Source organism: Acanthisitta chloris, unplaced genomic scaffold (genome assembly GCF_000695815.1).
Source record: "Acanthisitta chloris isolate BGI_N310 unplaced genomic scaffold, ASM69581v1 scaffold10112, whole genome shotgun sequence".
Taxonomy (NCBI): domain Eukaryota; kingdom Metazoa; phylum Chordata; class Aves; order Passeriformes; family Acanthisittidae; genus Acanthisitta; species Acanthisitta chloris.
The window spans coordinates 27,942-52,992 of NW_008661033.1; the positions used below are offsets into that span (position 1 = coordinate 27,942).

The following is a 25,051-nucleotide window of genomic DNA, read 5'->3' on the forward strand; positions in this document are numbered from 1 at the left end:
AAGGGTGACTTGTATTTCACTAGTAGCTGTGTGTACTTAATAGGATTTAGCACTGATAAAAAGTAGCTTTGTAGCTGTGTGTAATAGCAAACCAAATAATGTACATTGAGAACAGAAGTCTGCTGGTTAGTAAATTAGGTTATTTGATTTCTTAATTATTAGTAATATGTTGATTAATCAATAAGCATTATAGTCCCTATCAGTTATATTTCAAGCCTGCATGGTACAGGAGGAGAGTCAGACCCTGAGGCAACAAACCAGCAGGTGAAGTGGCCAAAGCTGGACTTTGCATGACTGTCTCTCTGTAGAACCTAAGGCAGTAAAGAAGTGTTGTAAACATATCTTAAATACCAGTCTACCAGTTCCCCCTCTGCTTAGGCTGTCTTCCAGGGTAATCTGCAATCTTTTGAATTCCTTCTTAAAGGTGATGTATTTAATTTAAGAGTTCTTTTATTCCCAGTTGTAGCTCATTAGTTCTTACATAGTCAAAATTGTCTAGGTCTCTCACATGTCCTGGTAAATCTTTTGGTTCCAGTTAGTTTCAGCTTATGGTTCCTGTTTTGGAGCAGGGAGGTTTGCAAATTTACTTGGAACTTTATAATCATCTTTCCAAATCTGTCTGGATACTTTATAGCTGCCACTGCAGACAGGGTTTTTTTTTCTGAGTAGCCTGTTATTTTTTCTTCCTGTGAAATATATTTTGGTTCCTTTTTGAGAAAATTCTCATTCCTGATTTAATTTCCTTTGACTATTTTCTAATGATTCTTGGTCAGCGTTAATGTCTTATGAGCCGTTTCATCATTTGTTCCATCTGAGTTCCTCTGTGCCTGACAGTTTCTCTCTCACCACCTTTGTCCTGCTGTGTAAGTTTTTGCATTAGCTGGAACTTAGAGTATTTCCCATGTGGATGAGCATCAGTAATACATAATGAGTGTGCTAGTTGTGGTATCTTCACACACACACCAAATTCTCTGCAGGATGGTGGAAACAAGACGGGCTGTTTTTCCCCCTAGAAATTCTCTCACCTTTGCTGTTTATCATAGCCAACATCACTGTTTCTTTGGCCATGGCTGCCACATGCCCAGCCAGCAACAAATGGCCATGCCTTATATTGCAAGTGGATGTATTAGGGATGGTGAGTAATGCATTTTTATGGCGGATTACTTATTATACTCATGTCTTGTGTCAAGATCTCGTTGGATGAAAGAATTAAGTGCATTAAAATACCTTTTGAGAAGGGTTTATTAGTTAATAATACCTTGAAATGCACTTGAATGCTTTTCCTCATGTAAATTTATGTAAATGTTTTTGCATTGAAAGCTAAATTATTCTAATAAAGGCAGTATTATGCATATTTGGGAAGCTGAGCTGTTTGGGTTTGGTCACCATATCTCGTTGAGTTGAAGAGGCTCATTCTGTCCAGCCTAATTATTTCCACAGATCCCAAGAGATGTTTTTTTTTCCCCTCTCAGTTCATCTCTGCGTTCTGAGTTGAATTGTACTGACTGGAGAAATGCAAAGTTTTAAAAAGTTCTCTTGGTACCTGCAGCTATGTTGAGGCTAGATTAGTGCTTCAGCAAGTTTTGCTCCAGGTGCTACTGCTGGTGCAGCCATTAGACCTTCCTTAGAACTTTGGGAGCAAATATAACCTGCAAAATGCCAATGCTTTCCTGTAATGGTTAAAGTTCCTTTTCAGCATCTAAATTTCCATACTGCTCCAACTGGAACTAGATGGATTTGTTAATCTGTTGAATGTACTTCTGCTGGGCATTGTTCCCTCTCTGGACCTGCATAAGGAGATTTGGTGGCTTCCTGTGTTGAGCTGAAGATGGTCACTCAGGGTAGCAGCTTTACAAAGGATTGCTCTGATGGCCTCGGGACCCAGATTCCTTCTTGGTGATAGCTATTAGCACCTTTTAGCTAGCCTGAATGTGGAAAAGCATATACATAATGAGGAGAGAGCAAATGTTTGAATAAGTGTTCCAGGGAGAGCAGTAGAGAGAGCATTAGGTACTACACCTAGGGCTGCATCCTTGGAGGGCATTGACCACAGCAACATTCTCATCTCTGATTCTTTTTTTGATTTTTTTTTTTTTTAAGATTTGCACTTAAAAAATAGATTCAGCTGCCATTTAAGATAACTTTTAATATTTACTGGCAGTTCCACTCTTCCCTTCTCTCCTACACCTCCTTTTTGAAGGACCAAACAATTGATTTTTCAGGCAGTGTGAGAGGAGATGGTTGACTAAAATGATTTTCTCAAGAGCTTCTGACCACCAATGACTTCTGTTGCCAAACTTGTACTTCTTAGCCCTGCCTCTAATATGTGTAAAAAAATATCAGTGAAAAAACTGGTTTTCCACTGTTGTTCCAAGATTAGGAAAACCCTGGACCTGGTGCTGTGCAGAAGACACACTTTCCAATTCCAAGATTAAGAAAACCTTGGACCTGGTGCTGTGCAGAAGACACACAGCAAACCCAGATTGCACTGCAGAGCAGATTACTTCAAGTACAGTGAGTGGGGGTTAGAGACATTGCACATAGAATTGAAACTACCTTATAGATACTCCATGTGGTCTTAGTCAAAAAGCTGAGTATTCCACTTACTGGTAATCTTGCTAAATTCCAAGATTAAGAAAACCTTGGACCTGGTGCTGTGCAGAAGACACACAGCAAACCCAGATTGCACTGCAGAGCAGATTACTTCAAGTACAGTGAGTGGGGGTTAGAGACATTGCACATAGAATTGAAACTACCTTATAGATACTCCATGTGGTCTTAGTCAAAAAGCTGAGTATTCCACTTACTGGTAATCTTGCTAATTCTCATTTTATCAGAAGGTCTGTTTGATCTGATTTCCATATTCTGTTTCTTTCTGCTTAGTAAGTGCAGCCACTTTGGCTAGTTGTGGTGCTTGTGTGTATTTAAATTCATGGAAATGAGTGTGATCTTTCTTTATTTGGAGTAATAAAACCAGAGAGAGATTTTATATCAACATCACCCAAATTGAATTTGTGGCAAAATTTTGTCTATATGAGGTTTTTATTTGATTCTTTAATTCATTTCATTTCCTGAATTTAGATTCAATTACGTGTTCTTCCTTTTAAAAGTATTCTGTTGGCCATGCTAGAATAGCTCCTCCCGTGATGGATGTAAATATTAATGAAATCTCTGATCTGGTATGTAGACATTATTGAACATTTACAACACAATCTGAACTTGTATTTGCTTCCAAGCCCTGGAGAAAACAAACTGACATCACTGATGTAACCATTCAGGCCATTACTTAACTGTTCTGGTGAGAATCTTGGGGGGTGGTGGAGAGGGAAAAGGATTAGGATGATGTGAGTTTGAGCTGAGGGAAGCATTGGCCTGGATTTGTAGTTGGTCTCCTTCAATATAAGCTTTATTATATAGCTTATAATATTATTCTGTTATTCTGTAATTCTATAATTCTATTACTGTATTGTATAATTTTTTTTTGAGTGAGGTTGAAATTAGGTTTGTATTGAGAGGGACTGTTCTTTTCTAGAAAAAGTAAATGGGTGGAAATCAATATATTTAAATTTAATTTTATCTGTTCTTTTCAGAGCAATAGGACATTACATTCTTCTCTCTGCTCCCTCAAGTCAAGGGCTGGGTAGCATGCAATAAATCCTTGCATCACAACTATGTGGACTGAATATATGGAAAAAAATCACATCCTTAAATTTAAGACTTGTGCTGACATTCCAGTACCTAATGATATTTATTTAGCATTATTTCTACTGGTATGAATAACAGGAAAAGGGTTAGAGGGTTAGACAAAAAAAAAAAAAGCAGCACACACAGTGTCATGTGTGTATGTTATGGTATTACAGCTGAGCCTTCGTAGCATGGGTTAGATTTTGGTGCAGTTTTCTCAAAATAGGGAAACTCCACAGGATTCCAGAACAATGGATATGAACATGTAGAAGCCCAAGCATGGGAAGCCACCTCTGTTTCTACATTTTCCTGTTTCACAGTCCATTTTCTGTATGTAGTTGTGTTAAATTGTGATATTTATCTCAAGGTGTTTTGGCATTTCTGAACTGGTTGTCCTCCAAATAACCAACTGATGGCAAGGGCAGCAGAGAATCAACCTATATGGAACAGGAGATGTGGAAACTAGCACTAGGACAGGGAACAGAGGATGACAGAAGCCTTAGCTGTATTACCACATGGAGCATGAGAAGAGGCAAAACATCTGGGAGGTGAGTGAGTGATGAGAGAGGTACATTGCTGTTTTCTCAGTAAGGAACAAAATTTCCTAATAATTTGTCAAGCTTTAGCTTTTCAGGCTGAAATTCATTACTACATCAAAGTAAATGCCTTGCTGCTAACAGAATAAACGTCTCTATTTAGAATGTAAATGAGAAAAATGTATGAATTACAGGACACTTAAAGAATTGTGAGTGGCTGGGTGGATGGAGTTTGTCTTATTTTAGAAATTGACTTTGACATAATTCGATCATAAGTAATAAGCTTAGTTTCTGATTCTCTAATAATTTGAAATGTAGCAACAAATCATTATTAAATGTGTGTGCTGCATTACACATGAAGCACACGGAGTCAATGGGGGTGTGTGTGTGGGGTAGGTTGATCTGTTTGTTTGCAACCTGTTTACCTCTCTCCCTACCCTCCTGCTGTACTAAGACAATGCTCTCCCTCTCTGGCAGACCACAGTGAGGTCTCACATCAGCCTTGCTCAGCACTGAATTATGCCAGCTTGAGGATGCTCCCCTTTTCCAGAAGAGCTTGGGAACCCTTCAGGGGTTAGAAGCATGTAACCACAATTTATGTACCTCCTATGTTCCCTCTATCTCCTTCTGCCTGGAGGAGAAACCTGTTTGAAAACCCTGTGTTGGACAAATCTTGAAACAGGCACCTGATTGCAGATGCATTCTTTCTTGTCAAAAGGAAACCCAGAAAACATTTGCACAGATGTGGTTGACACAGGAGGTCATGATCTCATTTCGTATGTCACTGCTTAATCTTAGCTGAGATAATTACAGACATATGGCTGTCTAAACATGAAGTCAACAGGAAGGTATCCAGCTACATGTGGTACTACAAGTAAATCAGATTTAACTGCACCAGCCAGCAGCTGAGGCTATTAGGTGGAATATCAGATGTGTCCTCACAAAATTGATCACAAAAAAAAGGAAACAAATTTACATTTATTCATTCTTTGTATGTCTTTAGGGTCTGGTACCAATATGGATGAAACTCATATTAATATATCATAATGTTCAAATAATAATCAATATGGAATACAGTGTGACTTATTTGTATGTGTATTTCAAAACACGACAGGATGAAACCTCTGTGTCCAGGAAATGGTGTAACATATTGCCTCAACCATCTGTAGTGCTGGGTTGATGTTGGCAGGTCCTGGATAACACAGAGACAATGGGGTGTGGATGATTTGTTTTACTGGCCAACAGTCAGGTCAGCACTTACCCCTTGTTCAGGCTCTGACCAGCTGCTGGCCCCAGCAGTGCAGTAGCTGTGGGTGCAGTAAAGCCCTCAAACAGAGGCTGCTCTGCAGTACCCAGAACCAGTGCAAAATGCCCCTGATGCTTTGCATTTTGTTGTGTTGATCCTAAGTATTTTGTTTTCCCAGAAGTTGTCACCTTCAGGCCACACCATTATCACGTTTCTGTGTGAGCGTTTTAACAGTGGCTCACATCTACTGCAGCACAGCTATAGTTTTGGCACTATTGCTTCTGAGCAATTGGGAAGCCCATGGGATATTGGTGCAGGATGCAGCCTTTGCAGATGGAGCTGAACCTGTTGGTTTATTCCAAGCTCAGTGGTAGTTTCCTGCACAGCCATGAACAGACACCACAAGTCACCTTATTTCTTGACTCTAAAGTAAGAGGATGGGCTCCCCCCTCCTCCCCCTTGCCGTGCTTTAAGCTGTTTGTGAGCAGGGATCTTTTTCTCCTTCCTGTGTGTAGTAAACCGAGGTTGAACCCTGGAGTGGTACATGAACTCAGATCTGAACAGGCCCCCCAAGATTCATTGCCAGGGTAACTTTTTATCGCCCTTGCGCTCATGCGTGTTCTTGTAAACTGAGATTTCAGACAAGCGAGTGAAGACATACTTCAGTTTTATTGTTGTTTAGGCATGGATAGAAACATTAATTCTTTTGCACTCTTGGTTCCTGAAACTTGCCTACAGTGAACGTGGAGCAGTGAAAAACCCAGCTCCAAGGAGTGACCATTTAAAGTGCATAGGAGATCTAGCAGAATCCCAAAAGGTGAGGAGTTGGTTTTATTCCTTTTTTTTTTTTGTAGCTGTGGAAGTTGAAGGACTCCATTTCTTCTCCTTTGCCCTGTATTCCCCTGACAGTGTTATGAAAATTTTCAGCCCTTCCCTATGCTTTCCCTTTGAAGGTTTCCCTATCTTTGGAAGTTTCCTCTCTGTATTTCTGAACTATTTGTAGTGTTATAAACAAAGACAGGTGATATTTGCACACTCCTTCACAGGACTCTGTTACAACTTTTCCTGTTTAGAGACATGCCCACTGCATTTGTTTTTTTCTTTAAAAAAATGTGTATCGCTTGGCAGTGTTCTCGCACCAAAAGAAAAAGATATATTTATATATAAAGTAATTTTTTTGTGTGTTCACGTTTTATTTGGAAAAACAGGTGTTTAAAAATTTTAGAATTTTTTTAACAAAATTCTAAAAAGAAAAAAAATCACAATATTTACAGAGATAACAGAATGGCTTAGCCATGCAAAACAAATTACTTTGGTTTTTCCCCCATTTTACTTTGGTTTAAATGTTGACCAAGATTATAATTTTTTTTCTTTTTGCCAAATAAAACAGTAACAAATTAAAGTTTAGAGGCATATAACATGACTTCCCTCTAATATTTTATACAGCATAGAGTTTATAGGACATCTTATGTATTTAATCCATGCCAATGCACTACAGGAAGCTTTTATTAAGACATCAGTCACTACTGCCCAGACATTTAACATTTTACAAATTTACAAGTAACAGTGTTTTCTTCCCCCTAAATAATGCAAAAGTGGCAAAATACATTTCCTAACGTCCATCTTTTTCTTTTATTTATTTATTTATTTATTTTTGCCTACCAGTCTATAAAAACTTACTTTTTCCCTGGATATTTGTAAATGGAAACCTGATGTTCTGCTTATTCTACTGTTCCTCTCCATCAAAGCTGCCTGTCACCTTCTTCCAGAAACTAACCTTCCACATAAGTTGAAACTTAACTCCCTTAAGTACCACTTCCTATTGGCCATTCACCCTAAAACCTTATCAAGTATCATTCTAAAAACTCCCTCAAGCAAAAAACATGTTTATAAAGTTACAAACTTGAATGTAACTAAAGATACATAGACATTTCATTGTTACAATTATATGTACTGTTTGATAAATTAGGTACCAGTTAAAAACACTAAAATTATCTCAAGGTGCATTCAATATCTGTAGCATAGTTAACAAAAACACACAAAAAATATATATATATATATTCTATTTTTGTGGGGAAAAAAATGCAGCTTTGATATGACCACTTATTAAAAAAAGTTTCCAATTCTGACTGTTATCTCTTTGAAACGAAGAAAAGGTACAGTACTTTAAGGCAGCGAATAACATAAAGGAATCAAAATTAATCCAGAATTCCAGTTCATTCTCCTAATGCTAACATGAAAGACTAACGTACCAAGAATATGTATGTCTTGCTCTAGAAGAAAAGGATTATTAGCCACTGTCTGTATGTAGGCTAAGAATTTTTCATAGTGTTCCTTGCTCAATACCCAGACTTCTTTGGGGAAATTCTTTATTCCCTTTCTGTCTTGTTTAGCTTTGCATGTTTTTTTAAATGTTCACTTTCATTAACAATTTAGTTTGTTCCTGTCACAGCTGTCACCCTTCTGCTTTACTGCGATTTCAAAGAATGAAAAAGGAGTTTGACATTTTCCTTTAAGACAATCTTACACTCTAGGTACTTGCTACAAAGCAGAGGCTTCACTGATAACAACCAGAATTAGACATGTACCTGCTCAAAGGGTGTCATAAAAACAATTGAAATAAAACCATTACACTATACATCAGATTAACGGCAACTCCCAGAACAAAGCCTTACAGTGTATAAAAATAGCTACGTAAAAAATTTACATAAAGGCAAACAAAAAGAAATCTTCAGTGCAGACATTTACAAAAAAATATTTCAAACAGAACACAACATGGTGACCTATTATCATGGCTGTAGCCAAAATTAGTTTGTGGGGTTTTGTTTTATTTTTAGCTTGAGATAATTGTGTCTAAAATCCTTTGAAAACTTGGTAGTATGATCTGCTTAATACTTGACCCATGAATAGCTGTCACTTCTTTGTATATGTTTAAATACAATCCACGTTCATGCTTCAATTGGTCTATATGTACTCTCTGAAAATATGAAAGATAAAGCCAGTTAAACATTTTAAAATATGTTAACCATCATAATTACTCAGTATCTAACCTTCAAATAAATGCTACATGAATAGTGTGTTCTTCTGCCGCTCAATGATGTGAACACTTTCCTTCACGACAAGAATAGCTGCTGCAATATTGTTTCCAGTAAATTTATCTGGCAAGTAATGGATTTATGTCTATTTCATTCATGCAGATGTACTGATCTGAAGAGTAAAAGATTGCACTGAAGGCACACAATGTTATTTGAACTCCTATGTTAAATAAATACCCACAGCTAACTTCATCTAATCACCTCAATAGCACAGTGCTGCAGAAGGTATCAGGCTCAGGAAAAAAACACAAAAGAAGCTCTAGCCAAAAAGTTTACAGAATTTTCCCACAGAATTGCAGTAGGAATGCTGAGTATTTCTGCTGTAATTTTTTCAAAATCCAAGTCTACTTGTTTTCCACGTTTAAATCATTCGTAAGATGTAATTTTAGTATTCCCAATTCCCTTTTACAAATTAGCAAAACAGTGATATTACTAGTTAAGTACCTACAGCAATGCTGCACCTTTTTACATACAATATAATTGTTCTGTATGATTCAGTGAATTTAAATATTTAGTGCAAAACTCGTGGCTTGTGCTTTAAAATTTCAGACAATACTAATATATTAAAATTATTAATGACAGTTGTATTTATTTATAAAGAAACCTTTTTACATAAATATGAAGCATCATAATTCCACCACACACTTTAAACCCTGCTCCTTCAGGATGGTATCTGATGCTATATACTACAGATCACTGAAAATCAGGGCTATCTACAGCTTTCCTGTGGAGGAACTTAAAAGCACAGCCCCACTGTACTACTACTCTCATTTTTCAGAACAGTTCATGACTAACTCAACAAACCTCTCCATGGTTAGCTGCTTTCCAGACTCTTGTGCTACCACAGTGTTTTTTACAAGGCTTAAATTGGGCAGAAAAATGGCCTAACCCCCTACTTTGTGTCCTAAGAGGAGCAGTGTATGTATGTGTGAACACCGGGTGGTGCTGTTGGTGCTCTCTAGTGCTGCTGCAATTCCCAACAGACCTTCTGCATCTACCGAATCATTTGTGTACAGTTTACTTCATACAGATCCCAGTGGGGGAAACTTTCATACCATACAGTGCCTATTTCCAGGATCGTATCGATCATAGCATAAGTATGTGAAATCTAGAGTGAAAGAACTTTTTTGTTCCAAGGGAGGTTTCAAGCCATTTGCACTAATGATGAACAAAGCTGACCAAGGATTTGGAAACTGTTGTTTTCAGTAAGGGAAGAAGGTTCCTGTAAACATTAATTCATAACCTGAAACCTTCTAAACTCTACCTAAACATACTCTTCATATGTAGACATATACACACACACAAGTGTACCACAGTGGTAGATAATATGTATTCATACTTTGATTTCCCTAAGGACATGGATTAAAAGAAAGCCAAATACTAAGTTATGTCATAATTTCTGACTTCTTTCTTTTTATATATGTGTGTGCAGCTTTGAATTCTTAATTGGCCAGGAACCTGAGTCTGTCTGTCCTAATACTACACCATTCAAACTGACCCTACTGCCTCACCTCTGTCAGGTAAGCAACACAGTCCAAGCTGCTGCTGTGGTCACCAGAAAGGAATGGTAGACAAAGAGATGTTAAATGCTACAATATGAAACACTTACCTGGAATGATGACTGACACATCTTAAGTTTCAGATTTGTGATTGTTTTCCTCTAGTTTCTTGTTTTCTTCTATATTTCCAAGATCTTTGTCTACATGTTTTGATGCTGTCCTATAATGCAAAAAGAAGGTAATTTTTGCATGGCTACAGCGTTTTGTTCCATCCTCACATAATGCCACTGCCTCCTCCCCTTGCAGTGAAACAGGAAACTCTGACAGTTCTGTTCTGAGCAGAGCAATAGGTCTGCATATGTCTGTAAATAGGCCAATGGCACCAGTTCCCCCACTGGTGTTCAGTGCCACGGGAAGTATTGCAGTAGGGCTGTGTGTGTTTGATTTACCTCTTGAGGAATTCAGAATTATTCTGAGCTAGCAGACATTTAGTAAGGTTAAACCAGTTGTGGAGATCCATGTTTCTTGACAAAGTAATTGTGTAGCTTGTTTCAATAAACAAGAGTTTGCTTTAAGGCGTACTAAAACATTACAAGGGTGGCTAAGATATCTAGATCAACACAGCAATCTTTTGTGTACTTGTAGTAAATGACTTTCAGAGCCTGTGCCAAACGGAAGCTCTTTAAATGTGAAGAAATTCATGAAAATTCTGGCAACACCGAAAAAACAAATCCCACTCTGGATTCTAGAGCTACACTAGCTATGACTGACAGGCTTTGGGTGAAGATGAGATTGTGTAAATATTTGAGGGGGTGGGGGGAAAGAGGTATGCCTCATTTAAAATAGCAGATCTTCCTTAGTTCAAGTACTGGAGATGAATTAATGAGTTAAGTGCTCAGTTTAGCTCAGCACAATAAAACCACTATGCCATTCATTTAATCTGTAAGAAGCCTCACTGTCTGCCAAGGTGAAGGATTCCTGCAGTGCTGTGATAACATTTTGAAGGCCACAATTTTTAAAATGTAAATGGGCGAATGTGTTTGAGTTGGGACAAAGTAAATCCCTTATGTCAAAGCAGATTATCCTAGAAGCATTTTCTCTACAGATAATTTGTTTCCCCTACAGGAAAGTAAGGTCCCTTGTGACAGATTCATGCATATGCTCACCCTTGCTTCAGGGTAAAGCCCCATAGTGACGCTGACTTGCAAAATACAATGAAGACACAGGTTAGCAAGATAGTGTGACATGTCACGCTGACACCATGCAGGTATGTACCTCCCAAAACTGCAGAGCTGAATTTTTGCCAGTGGAGCATTTGTGTGCACATCCTCCATCTGAGCAAAGGCCTTGAGCAGTGGCTAAGCACTGTGCATGCCCTGAGCTGAAGTACCCCTGAGCAATACTGTTAAGACAATACAGTTTGGTCCTTGTCTCTGAAGAGTTTCTGATGAGGTGCAAACACACCTAACCACCAGCACCTCTGGAAGTGCTGCTGATATGCTACTCTGGGCTGGGGAGCAGCACTTGAGGTGGAGTGCTGGGGGATCCCAAATGCCACAGACTACACTGAATGGGACCATTCTAAAACCTATTCGGTTTCAAAGGAGGCTCTTTCCTGAGTGGCTGTTAAGTTTTAATGGTTCAAAGCTGCTTTGACCTTTCCCTATTGCTTTTAGAGCGACTCTGTTTCGTTTGTGCAACTGACAGGAATGTGTCAGTGCTGAAAACCCACTTATTACAAAGATCTGAACTCCTCTTTACTGCAGGCAAATTTAATTTTAAAAGTGCTGAGATAGATAGCATTAAAAAGTTACTCGCTCTACAGTGCTAAGTTTCTATTCTGCAATAACATTCTACTTTTTTCTGCTACTCAAAACCTGAAACATGTGACATGCATAGAAGAAAAGGATGTGAGATGCAATGAAGAAGAAAATTCAGTGCTTTGGTAGAGACTGGTCTTCTGTGATCTTAATACCCTTTCACAAATCTCTTTAATCCTAGCAAAAAAAAAAAGAAAAATCACTCAAAAAATTTCCTTTGAAAATGAGAAAAGTGAGAAAAATCACTCAAAAATTTCCTTTGAAAATGAGAAAAGTTTTAAATTCGAATTTAAAAAACGCTTGGTTTATGTTGGGCACGTAATTTGGCTTGTCATGTGGCTAATGAGTCTTTTCCATAAATATCTCACAAAACTGGGGACAATACAGAAAGAGATGAAAAGCTGAAAGGATCTGGACTCAGGCAATTACCTGAGCTGAAATGAGTTGGAGGCAGGAAAGCAGTATCATGCACGTCTGTCCTCATGTAACCGCTTATGTCTGCTCTTGGAGACTGGATAGATACTGGCATGGCTCAGTGTGATCCTTTTTTCTGGCCTCTTATCAAAAGTTTTACAGTGCCCAAAGCAGACTGAATCTCATATGACCTGACACTTAACAGCAGAGGGAACTGCAACCAGCATTACTCGTCTTTGATTAAAATTATTCAATGACTCAAGCAAGGGGATTCTGCAACGCGATCAGGTTTTGATTTTTAAAGTGCTCCACTTCAGTTCTGCATTCAATGAAACTAAATGTCACCTCTATTTTCCTAACGCCGCAATGGGTGAAAATGGGAGCCTTAAAGGGTAGAATTGTGACTTTGACAGAGGCAACCCAAAAGAGAGAACTCCTTTGGAGGATGTTATAAACCACTTGCTTGAAATGAGAGCAGCAGCAGTTTTTCATGTCTAACAATCAGATGGATTTCAGTTCTCAGTGCCTGAGACTGAAATGCAGCCGTTTATTTATGATGGTTTGGTGGTCTTGCTGACCTTTTTTTGTTGTTGTTGTTGTTTTGTTGTTCCCCAAATACTGATACCGAGGCAGATTCACCACCTCAGCACAAACAATACTGCTGCCTTTTTTAGTGCTATTTAAATAGTGTCATTAAGAGACACAAGAGTAATTTTGCACTGAGTTGCAGCAGCATGATCCACTGGCAGTTCTCTGCCAACAGCAGAGGAACAGCCAACCCTGGCCTGGCACCAATCCTCAGGGCTCCACAGACGTGGCTTGGGTTTATAACAGAAATGTCTCAAAACATGGTTTCCATCGCTTCCTGAGGTGACTTGAGGCACAGGACAAATGGTCCTTTGCCAGTTTTAACATTCAACAACAGTTGTGCCTAACTTTTTTTGTGCATTAACTCCTGTCAGTTTGCTCCCTTTGCAACTCAGGAGTGAGTTCCTGATGATATCTGAGCAGCTTCCCCCAAAAAGGGAAGACAGCCCACTTTGCCCAGGCCTGGAGAACTCTAACACACTGTAACTATCTGCAACCCCACAAATGAAGCCCACACCTTCGTGTGCTCTGGCCAAGTTGTTCTGAAGAGTGAGAAGTTGGTTGTATGAGTTTACTTACTCTTTTTTAAAAAAATAATTTGTAAAACATGGATCATTCTGAGCTTGTGCTAAAATTATGACTCATACTTACATCTATCTATGCTTGCTCTTCAGGAAAGTAATTAACCTCAGGGAATCCTCATCAAAATCTCTCTGCAAGTAATACCAAAGTGAGGTTTCTAGCTTTTTTTTGGTGTGTGTGGGTGCGTGTGTGTGTGTGTGTGCTGAGGAGCCGCTACTTTCATGGATTTTATCTGGATACTGTTCATAGCATTGTTTGTAATATAAAGACCATTTTTGCTTTGCCTGCTGTAGTGTAAATACAGACTGCATATAGGTGACCCAAAAATTGTTGTCAACACTGTTTAAGGAAGAAAGAAAGTGCTGTTTGTCCCTGTTACCCAAGCCTGTGATAATGACAGGTAAGAGGATACACACTGGTGTAGTTCTGGGTGCTGAAGCATGGGCCACGAATTTCGTTAAAGATTGCATCACTTTTGAAAGGCATGTTAAGACACTCAACTGCACTGTTGCAAAAGATTTTTTTAGGAGCTAAGGGTCTTATACAGCCAGATCTGGGCTACCTGCAACCTCCTTCTATTAACCCCAACCTTGCCTTCCACTTCCTCCAATTATTTTCAAATGTCCACTAGATTTCAGAAAAATATTCCAGCCATCAAGAAATCAGTGACCATTTTTTAATTTGTACCACTTCTATAGAAGATTTGTGTCATGAACTGACACTTTCAAAGATGTTTGTAACTATGTCTTTTGTTTGGAAGGGAACTGCACAAAAACCAATACACAAATGCTGTCTGGTCCAAAACATACAGTGAGTTTCCTACATATTTAGCCTGCCATGTTTGGATTCATAGGTTAGTTTCCTATAAAGTATCAGAAAAGCAGAATTGTTGTGCTTTGAGTGTTCAGCTTCAGAGATACTAGTAACATTTTTGATTACTGTGACCTAAGAAGCATTTCAAGAGTTTGGTGTGCTCTTGGTTAAGAAGTTAAGACTGCTGCTGTACTTCAGTTTGCCCAGCTGAAGTTTCCTTTACTGGATTTTAAATCACTTTAAGCTTGATCTAGCCACCTCTGACTTGAGATTCGTGCATCTCCAAACCCCAGGAGCAAAAATGGGGTAAAGGTCCAATCTACATGCAGAACTTCCATGGCTAGAGAGCAGGGTATAGGCTGCTGAGTGCACTATTTCCTTTATAAATCTTTAACTTCTGCTGTACCCTCAGCAGCTTTTGGAAAGGTGAAAATTTCACATACGAAGGGTTTACTGAACATGGGTGTCCTAGAATCACTCAACTGAGGTCTGACACAAAAATTTTTGAAAGATTATGAAGTGCTAAGTTATATTCTGTTCAGTGCAGGATAGTTTATAATATCCTTTCTGGAATAAGAAAAAATCTGTAGAGAACAAGTGTTTGGCCTTCTGCTCAGATGAAGGAGAAACAAGGCATGCTGGGGTAGGTACCCCCAACTCTTTATTCAAGAGGGGGCTAGTTACAGGATATGGAATGCAAATGAGTCCCTGATTTACAGGATAATATTCATACTGAAAAGAGTATGTGGCAATAATCAGCTTTCCCATCAAGTGCAGCTGAGGCAATGAATAACTGTACACATGATTTATTGTGAACATATTCCAAGGCTGCAAGTATAATTCCTACTTAGTGGGGATGACAAGACAATAAAAGATTATACAAACCACAACACCAATAACAAAAAAAAGTAATGTTTTTCTTGCCTCTGCAGACTTGGAAAGTTCTGTGCTGCTGCCTTCTCAGACTTTCCTTTGGCGTCACTTTGGGGATAGAGATTAGGTGAGTTACTGTTCAAGGGTGGGTTCGAAAAATAACTACTAACTGCTGGCCTGTATGGAGATGGAGGGGTTGTGACTAGACATAGGCTGTGTCTAGAGGTGTAAGGTGCTTTTTGCAAGGCCTACTTTGATTTCTAGGCTGTAATTGATAATGAAAGCTTTGTCAGAATAGGTACTGACACTCTGCTTGCTCTTGCAAGTATGGTGTGCAAAAAGCAGGGAGCATAACAACAGATCAACTTAAATATATACTGAGAACAGGAGATTGTCAATGATGATGTATCAATTAAGGTTCTTAGAGGCCAGCAACCATGTACCAAAGCTGGAGACTATTATTTAGCTATAAAGGTATTTATGTTTCCAGTGAACCTGTCTAATCAATCCCAGGTCTAATTTTTCCTCTGAGTTTGAGGAAGAGATGTTGAGCATGAGGTAAAGAAGTGTCCATTTAGAACATGCTGTATCCTATCTTTGAAGCAGAAAAAGTTACTTTAATTCATAAACTCATCTCATGCTATATTCTACAAATCTTGTTAGCTCTCCTCACACTACATAATGGTACAAGAAAAGATACTTTAGCTTCTCTGCCCTCCTTATACCCCAAACCAGTGAAGCATCATTAGATGATTACACATGCACATATTCAAAAAGGAATGACTAAAGAAAAGTTATTCTAGACAATATTACAGCAGAAGCAAAGTGTGGGAGGGGGAGCACTATGTTATTATTACTTTTTAATTTTTACCAAAAGAAGCATAAGCTTTGCAAAAAAAGGAATTAAAATTATCTGTATAATACCTGAGTGTGGTTCTGTGCTTGGGCAATTTAGAACAATTCTGTAGCTGTAAAACTTCCAAAACCTGAACAGTTATGGCTGAAGTAAAATCCTTATGTATTATCCAAAAAACCCCTGAGTGTTCTTAAGCAAGTGGAGAATTCCTTGTTGTACTTTCACATGAATGAAAACACATTTGTTCATAGTAAAATCCCACTGGTATATTTTAGATCTCATTTGATCTAATTTTAATGGAAGGTCAGAGAAAGAACAATTGAACTTTAAGACTGCTTTTACACCTGTACTGATTTGTGCATGTAATGCATAACTACCTTCATCTCCACTGCTGAGAAGCAGCTATAAGAAACTCTTCAGAAAGCAAACCTGCCCTCAGTTCTCCCTGGAGACAAATATATAGGAATAAGGCCAAATGGCATACAGTCATGGCCCGCTTCAAAAGGATGGAGAAACATGGTCACTTCTTGAGATCATCCAATTTATTTTCTGAAGTGAGCCTGTGTGATAATGAAGAAACTTGAAAGCAAGCAGGCTGCACTGGCAAATCCTCTTCTATGCCCAGGATGGCTAAAACCTATCGATTTGGATTATAGCTTCTAGAGTTGTCAGCAACACAAACTCTATCTTCAGCAATTTTACTTCAGATATCTAAAGTATATATGAACAAAACAAGTAAGGATCTCTCTTCTCCCTAAGATGGGCTAGTAGTTTTCTGTAATTTAGTCCATTTTTAAAGCAAACAAGCCAGCCAACTTCAAATGAAGACAGTTTCTAGCACCAGTAAAGCCACACAGACTTCCACACATTAAGTTTCATAATGAAGTAGTAGGTACTATATTTAATATGAGTCAGCATCAACTTGGCTGACAGGAAAGAGAACCTCATTACAGCTACGATCTATAAAAATCTTAGAACCTCACCTCTAAGAGATGAGTCCTGTTAAGCATTAGGACAAAGCCAGTAACAGGTACCAAGTTTCCTTTTTCTATCAAATGTACCTACTATAACAGCCTCTCCCCACTCAGACTACTGGAATGCTGCAGGAAGGAAAATAGGTAAACATACATCTCTGCTTATAATTATTTTTCTTCCAATTTATTATTAAGTTTTCTATAAAATTCTTACTTTGATTTCTTCACATAGAGCCAGTAGACAACACCTGCAACCAGAGCAACCAGCAGAAGACCGACCACAATCCCCACTATTAGCTTTGCCTGGTCATTAACCTTTTCGCTATTGTCATCTGAAGCAAAGAAGAAAAGTTAATGAGATGACCTATGATAAAATAAAGCATTACACCATTTCTAAAGAATTTTCATCAGACACAAGAAAGGGGGTCAGAAAGTCAAAATAATAATAATAAAAAAGTAGGAACTGTTCTTTAAATGTGCTTTTAAGCTTCAAGAAAGTCACATCTTAGTCAATCATGGCACCAGCTATTTCAAATCAAGTCCAGCTTTAAGGGACTGTGGAAATTGTGCAGTGACATATATAGGTCATGAACTGAGACAATCAAAAGAAAGGGTCACAGAGATAGAAAACCATACATACCATTTCTATCCTCGGGCTCATCATATTCTGGAATACTTACTGAAATGAAAAATGTTCAAATTAAATTAAAACCAGAAAGTATTAGACCTGAACATTACCTTTAATTGCTTATTTACAACAATGACAGAAACTGAAACTTAATGCAATGTTTGCCAACAAGGTAATTAATTTCATCTTTAAACAGAAGTCTTTCTTTTGTAACTATAATATATCCAGATGAAGAATCTTACTCAAAACTTAAATTTTCTGACTGGATATTTCTGTGCTACCCTTCCACAAACTGTTTCTTCTCACTACCTTTGATCATTCAAAAGTGACATCTGATTAAAGCCCAGTATAGCTGATTTCAGTTCTGAGTCAAGTCATATCAGTAGTAGTGGAATTTGGGGACTAAAAGGTGAAATAAAGACTTCTGTCTCGTAAATAAAGGATTATTTTGCAATATTTTTGTACTATTATGTTGCAATACTATTAATATTGTTTACTTTTGCAAATAATACATTGCATATGTGAGAGAGCTAGCCAAGAAATTCATGAAGACTAAGTGACTTCATCTAGAAAACTATCAATAAATTTTATGTACTACTGATCCAGAGTGGATTTACAATTGCTTGACTTAAGACAAAAAGGTTAAATATCTCAGTATCAACATTACTATGCAGACCTACTCTTCATTTGAGTGTGAAGTATGGGTACTTTATGAGAAACTGTAACTTTTAGGAAATGATCTTTAGAGGACACTCACTTGCAGAGACATTCAAGGAGGTCACAGTCCTTTCTAGCTCATTTTCTGCAATGCAAGTTAAGGTCACATTTTCTTCAGGAGCAATTACAATTTTACTGGAAAATCTCCCATTAACATATTTTGTCTCCTCTGTCTGAAAAGGTAAAAAATGAAGATCAGTATCCTTTGAAAACTCAAAGAACAATACACACATTACCTGTACTACACATTGAAAAAGTTCAGAGAGGAATAAGTAATATTTCAGCTTTCCGAACAACAGCAATAGAAATACTGCATTATTTTAGTAAATGATAATGTGAATATTCAAAAGAAAACACTTTGGCCAAGATCTCTAGTTTGCGTGCACTGTAAGACCAATGACAAAGAGGTACTTCTGTGAGAAAGTTAACCACATTCTGTCTTTGCTTTTCTTTGAACTATGTAAAAAATACCCCGAGTGACAAAATTCTTACAGAAAACCCCAAACTTCTAAGGTATCATTGCTCTTTGTCATTTATGTCTTTATAAAGAAAAATATCACTCTAACTTTTCCACTTTCCATCTTTCAAAGTTGTTTCCACACTAAGCATTACTTTGCCAAGCTACATATATTTAGTAGCACCTGCAGTATCTGTGCTGTAATAGTGATGAGTTCCTTAAATTTGCTGTACATCATTCTTGGATTAATGCAACATCCAGAGAAAATTATTTTCCATCATTTATATAGCTTCAAGATAATTCCTGCCCTATAGTTTCAAGTAAATGGATACATTTTGACAGCTACACATAATTTCTGTAGCCTTTAAGCAAAGCCTAATGGAGTAATGAAATCTACAGGAGTACTATGCATTGTACTTCCAGTCACTGACTGGATAGAGGCCTCATTTATCTTTCCTGCTAAGGCAAAATGTGGCAATGCTTTGCATGGGATTTCTTAATCAATATCAAAATACTTAAGTTTGCTTATTTTCCAGGTATTTTTTTCTTCTACATATGGGTACTTCTTATTTATCCCTCAGGATGAATGCATATGGTTCTGTTTTCAGTGCAAAACAACAGGTATAACCATAAAAAAAACCCAACTATAAAAATTAGGATAAAAGCTGCAGAGCTCATAAGGAACTATCTGAGTGCAATTTCTGACTCACACGTGCCACATTTCATTACATTTCACCCAGTTAATGCCTACATCAAGTACCGATTTGCTTTCAAATGTAAGTTCTATAGTTCCATCATTATTTGTAAATTCTTTATGCAATGGCAAAATCAGCACATTACCCAGATAAAACGACTAAGTACCTTCACTTAAGAAACACATATTTCATTTGTAACCTTTTCTTTTTCCTTCCAGCTTTGGATTGTAGCCAATGGATCTGCTTTGCCTTCACCTGCTCTATTCAAACAACTTTTACCATAAAAAAATCATCCATGTAAGTACCATGTAGCTAAAGCTACCACTTAACCTTCTCTTAGATAAATGAAAAAGACTTATTTTCTTCCATCTCACTATCTGAAAAATGTTCCTTGATTTCAATTTGCTCTTCCTATGCATTATCTTTTGGTGAATAAAGTAATAAGAAAGATACTTGCTTTATTTATGATGCTTCCACTGCCAGTGACTGTCCATTGCACTGCTGGTTTGGGGAAACCTTCCACATGGCAGATAATTGTTTTAGACATTTTATTTGTGTTGGTTTTCTTTGTCATTTTGATTTGAGGTTTTCCTACAAGAACAATATTACAGTTAATAATTTATATTTAAAAAGAACAATTAAGAATCATAGCTATCTGCTCCTTTACCTTCCACAATTAGTTTAAGTGTCTGTCTTTTCCTTAATCCTTCGACCTCCTGTAGAGTAGTTTCACAGACGTAGTTCCCAGCATCTTGATACTGAAGACTTGAAAATGATGGACTTGTTTGCATCCTGGTGTTGTCCTGATAAAGTAAGGAGTTAAAAGTCATAGAAATTACCTCACAATTCATTAACCCCTAAATTACAAAAGTGACTACTATCAACAGAATTTTTCACATGCTTTGGGAAATTAGAGCCTTACTCTTAAGGTATTCCCCATTAATAACTACATTTGAATGTATTACATGAAAAGTGGAAACTACTGGAGATTTATGTAAGTCACCTCCTTTCTTCTTGAACAACACTGCTTTCAAATCAAGGGCATGGATGGGATCAGTTATTAGCTCTGAGCTTTTCTAGCAGGTTAGCCAAAACCACTAGTGGTACAAACTGTTTCAGACACAAATAACTCTCCTCTAGGCCAAGCCTATGAGATGAACATGTGCCCATAAACAACTATTAGGAATCATTTTAAGTGTCCAACACTACAGGTTTGATTTAAAGCCATCTTCTACAATAGCTACCGTTTCTTACCAGCCACTGAACACCAGCTGCTAACATCCAATCTCTCAACCTGCCTTGGTCTTTTAATTGTGTTTACTGGAACCAAGACCAAGCTTGCCTCTGAGGAAACAATGCACCAAAATTCCTCCCAATGGGCTTTCATTCTTAGGGGAACTTGATTCTCAAAGGGCCTTGTATAGACCATTTCAAAACAGTTATATTTGAGTTACAGTATGTATTACTTCTCTCCATTTGAAAACTGATAATTACAGCAACCGATTTTCAGTCATCAGTGTGACTGAGTAGCTCTCATTGTAGCTGTATGTGTAAGACCCATTTAAAAAATATTCTTTAAAAAGCCCAAGGAATGACTTCCTTCCTTCCTTCCAAAATAGTGAAGTAGCAGCAGTAATATGATGAGGTGAGCACTCAGATGAAGTGTGAAGTAGATGAACGACTGACCTTTATCCAAAACACAGTTGCATTTCTACTAGAAGAAATCGTGCATGACACAGGCAGGGCCTCTCCAATCTGTTTTTTGACTTCTCCACTAGGAGTAAGCTGCAAATCCAAATCTGGGATAGAAAGAACATTTGTCGAAAGTTAATCTCGGAAAGCCGGCCCCATTTCAAAGGCTTACCAAGAAAAGAAAATGTGACTAATTGCACTCATTAAATTCAAGATTTCATTCCTTCAATAAAATCTAAGTCAATTTTACAAGTAAGGGAGATGAGAGAATTATTCTAAAATAGGCATTGCAGAACACTCACATTTTTGCTGTAATTATAGGCTAAAAGGAAAAGCAAAACCTCACTAATCACTAGACAAATGGATACTTTTTTTTTCACCTTGTACTGCTGAAAGAGTAACAGAGTAGGAATAAGAAGCTGAAGAAATACTTCACATAGCAGTATGTGCATCTTGAAAGGGGAAGCACAGACTGCTGTGAGGGTAGCCTGCTATGGACCAGGTAGAAATGCATCTTCAGGGCAGAAGTCATGCAGGTGGGAACACATTAACCTAAACAGTAAGTGTGGAGAAAAAGACAGGAGGACAAGGGGTAATTTTCTTGAATCTGATAAAACAAGATGGTTTTCATCCTTGGCATCTGGAAGGGACGAAGACGTTCAAACAGAGGGTGCATCAAACACGATACTGACTGAAGGGGTGAGAAGTCTGAATTACAGGGTTGGGGGACTGCACATGAGGCCCTCTGATTTAGTTGTTCTCATTTCTAACTTAAAATGCCGTGTTGTGTAACTCAAAAGAGTCCAGCCCTGCCTGACATGTTTAAGTTCCAGGGAAATTGTAGTCAGTGACAGCTGTGTTTGACACAACGAAGGGTGAGATCAAGTAAGAGAAATATCAGGAAACTGCTCTAGATTTCTCTTAGTATAAGGATTTGGTGGGCTGGTCATTTCTTCTTTTTTTTTTTAAATTAAACTAAAATCCTACACTGAAAGAAAAGCAGAGTTTGCCAAGTTAAACCTCTGTTTTGCTTCCTCTCTCACAGTGCCTTGCTTGAAAGCCAAGTTGCCTGGTTGAATGACTATCACAGATAAGTGCAGGCACACACACATGCACACACACATACACACACACATATATATGCAATCTCAAATGCACACGTGACTTCATCACGAATAGAGTACCAGCTGGAAAAGGACTGCAAAACATCCTTTTGGCTTTTAAGCAGAGTTTAAATAAAGCCTGCAACAAAATCTCAGTTGGTAGAGGAAAATAGAGTACTAGCTGGAAAAGGACTGCAAAGTATCCTTATGGCTTTTAAGCAGAGTTTAAATAAAGACTGCAACAAAATCTCAGTTGGTAGAGGAAAGGGAGTTTTCCTTAACAAAACAGTGAACTTTGCTACTGGCTTCATTCAGTGGTTGCCCTGGGAACACCGCTGTAATTAAAGGTAGAACTTCACAGAACAACTGGTGTTCATCCTGTACTACTTGTCTGCATTATTATCTGTGTTATGAGCCTAATGCCTAGTCCGAAAGGTCACAAGAACTGTACTTTCATCTGTGAATGAGTAAAGCAAAGATCTTGACAAAGAGATAAAATGGCATCTTGTTTCTGTATTCCTACAACGATTTTTCCTCCTGCCTCTTCAAACTAATAAATGCAACCAAACTAACAACATTCTCCAGATTTCACTGTTGCTTCCAGAAGAAAAAAAAAAAGAAATAAAAAGACAAGACTCAGCCAGTGACTAGTATAGAGATTTTGATGCTGTATGGGATGTGTTTCTTCTTGCTCTGTTACTCTTAAGCACATACTACCAAGGAACAGGGGTGGTTGAAGAAAAAGCTAAGATTTCCCTCTCCCCAACCCCATCTCCTTCCAGGGGAATTGCCTTCACATTCTACTTAAACCTTTTGTTCTTTGAAGCAAGATAGCACCTCAAACCCAGGAGATCACCAAAGCCCATGCAGGAGGGATTCCTCTCACACACACACCACAGGAAAGTTTTTGCCTTCATCTCAGGGAAGACTGACACTGAGCCCAGAGCGATTCTTCAGCCCAGTCTTCCTCCAGGGTAGTGTGCCTGTGCACCCCCAGCCCCTTTTTGTGGTATATGTGAGACTAAAATCCCTCTCACACCATGGTCTTGGTTGCTACAGAAGTTCAGGGAAATTTACAGTGTATGAGATGAACTGCATAGCTCAGAGCAGTATTTGTAAGGTGATTTATGAGGCAAATACAGAATTAAGCTACCATTTAACGTAGGATCCCCTCTAGGAACTCTACGTAAGCAATCTGATTTGGATTAATATTCGACCAGTTTATCTGTAAGGTCAGCAAAAGAATGTGATGTAGATACTTCTACCTCTCTACTTATATGCTCCATTAGTAAATAATCTCAGAAGTATGAGGAGAAAATATTTCTTGCATACAGAAGACTGTCAAATTTTCCTTTCCATTGAAAGAAGAACTTTTATGCAAGAATTTTCCATATATTTCTTATTTGGCTTTGAAATGATCTTCAGAAACAAGCTTCACATCAGGCACCATTTTCAATATATGCTAGCTGTTAATGTGGTCTCACTTGAAGTCTTGCATTGATTTCAGTGCTGCCTTTGCATACCAAGTAGTACAGGAAAGAGACAAATAGAGCATTCTGCATGTATTACCGCATCATGTGAGAGAGGTATGGAATTAAAGTGGGGAAGACTGGAGCACACATTTCAGTTCTGAAACGCTGTGGCACATATAGGACAGACTCCCAGCATTTAAAGGAGGTTTTCGATTGGAATACTGTGCTACAGCTGGGAAAACTATGCACAGCACTTGCCTGTGGTCTGAACTCCATAAATATACTAGCAGACCACCAGAAACTTCTCCTAGGATATTGAGAATAGATATTTTTCCAAGCAACATGCAAAAGGTGATTTTGCCTGTATTTTCAATGAGTCTGTTGAGAGAAGAAACAAGACAAGAAAAGGCTATAAAAAAAGACCTATGGAGAAACACAAATGCCAGATTTCTAAACCCTTTAATTTACTGGAAGGTTTGCAAAACTATTCACCCCAAAAATCCATTTGAGCAGAAAGGAAAGCATCCCCAGACCTACTTACCCCATACTGAGGTTTGTGTGCAGAAACAATTATAGAATCCTAGGATGGTTTGGGCTGGAAGGGACCTAAATGATCATCTACTTTCAACAACACTGCCATGGTCAGGGACACCAACACTAAACCAAGTTGCTCAAAGCCCCATAGCAATAGATAAAGAAAATAGACTGTGGGTCTAAAGAATCACCTGCTTCTTTATTGATGAGGGAGGCTACACCTCTCTATTGCTAGGTGCTTTCCTTGCCTCACAGGCTGTGCTTCAATATCTGTGTGAGTGGTTGTAAACAGCTTTTGCCCTCTGCCAGTTTTGCTTATCTGATCCTAGGCAAACTCACTCAAGGAACAGAGCTGGCAGAAAATTAACAACCTAGTGTAAAAAAACCCAAACCCACAACATAAATTCTGCTGCTCCCTCTGTTGAAGGACGAATCACACGAACCACAAGCACTCAGTCCTGCTGGATGTTAAACTGGGACCTGGCTGTGCAAATCCTGCTCTGAGGGGCAAGAGCTCAGGCTGTCCAGTTTGTCCCTTATGTCCTGTGGGTAAGGTAGAGAATCTTTATTCCTCCCACTTCATAAATAGTTTCCCTAAACATTATGGCTAACTCAGATGCTTTAATGTCAATTTTCAGCTTTCTCTGAGTATCATAATTTACATTCACCTTACCAAAAAAAGAGCTCAGCATTAAGCCAGAATATTTTCCTACAAAAATATTTGAGGGCCATGGACAGGATAATATTTTCCATACCAGTACTAAGCTTTCCCT

General features: G+C 38.2%; 1 protein-coding gene across 1 annotated transcript in view; it reads right to left on the reverse strand.

Annotated features, from left to right (window-relative positions):
• Positions 1–7,977: 7,977 nt before the first annotated feature.
• The window catches only part of ALCAM (activated leukocyte cell adhesion molecule), a 34,835-nt gene continuing 17,761 nt past the window's right edge, over positions 7,978–25,051 (reverse strand). Inside the window, exons 8-15 of the mRNA XM_009070071.1 lie at positions 21,164–21,276; positions 20,145–20,280; positions 19,935–20,068; positions 18,366–18,498; positions 17,621–17,659; positions 17,195–17,312; positions 10,171–10,280; positions 7,978–8,443 (exon numbers count right to left, since the gene is read on the reverse strand). Of these exons, the coding sequence (XP_009068319.1) occupies positions 10,193–10,280; positions 17,195–17,312; positions 17,621–17,659; positions 18,366–18,498; positions 19,935–20,068; positions 20,145–20,280; positions 21,164–21,276 (761 nt within the window). The 3' untranslated portion in view covers positions 7,978–8,443; positions 10,171–10,192. The remainder of the gene's footprint in view (positions 8,444–10,170; positions 10,281–17,194; positions 17,313–17,620; positions 17,660–18,365; positions 18,499–19,934; positions 20,069–20,144; positions 20,281–21,163; positions 21,277–25,051) is intronic.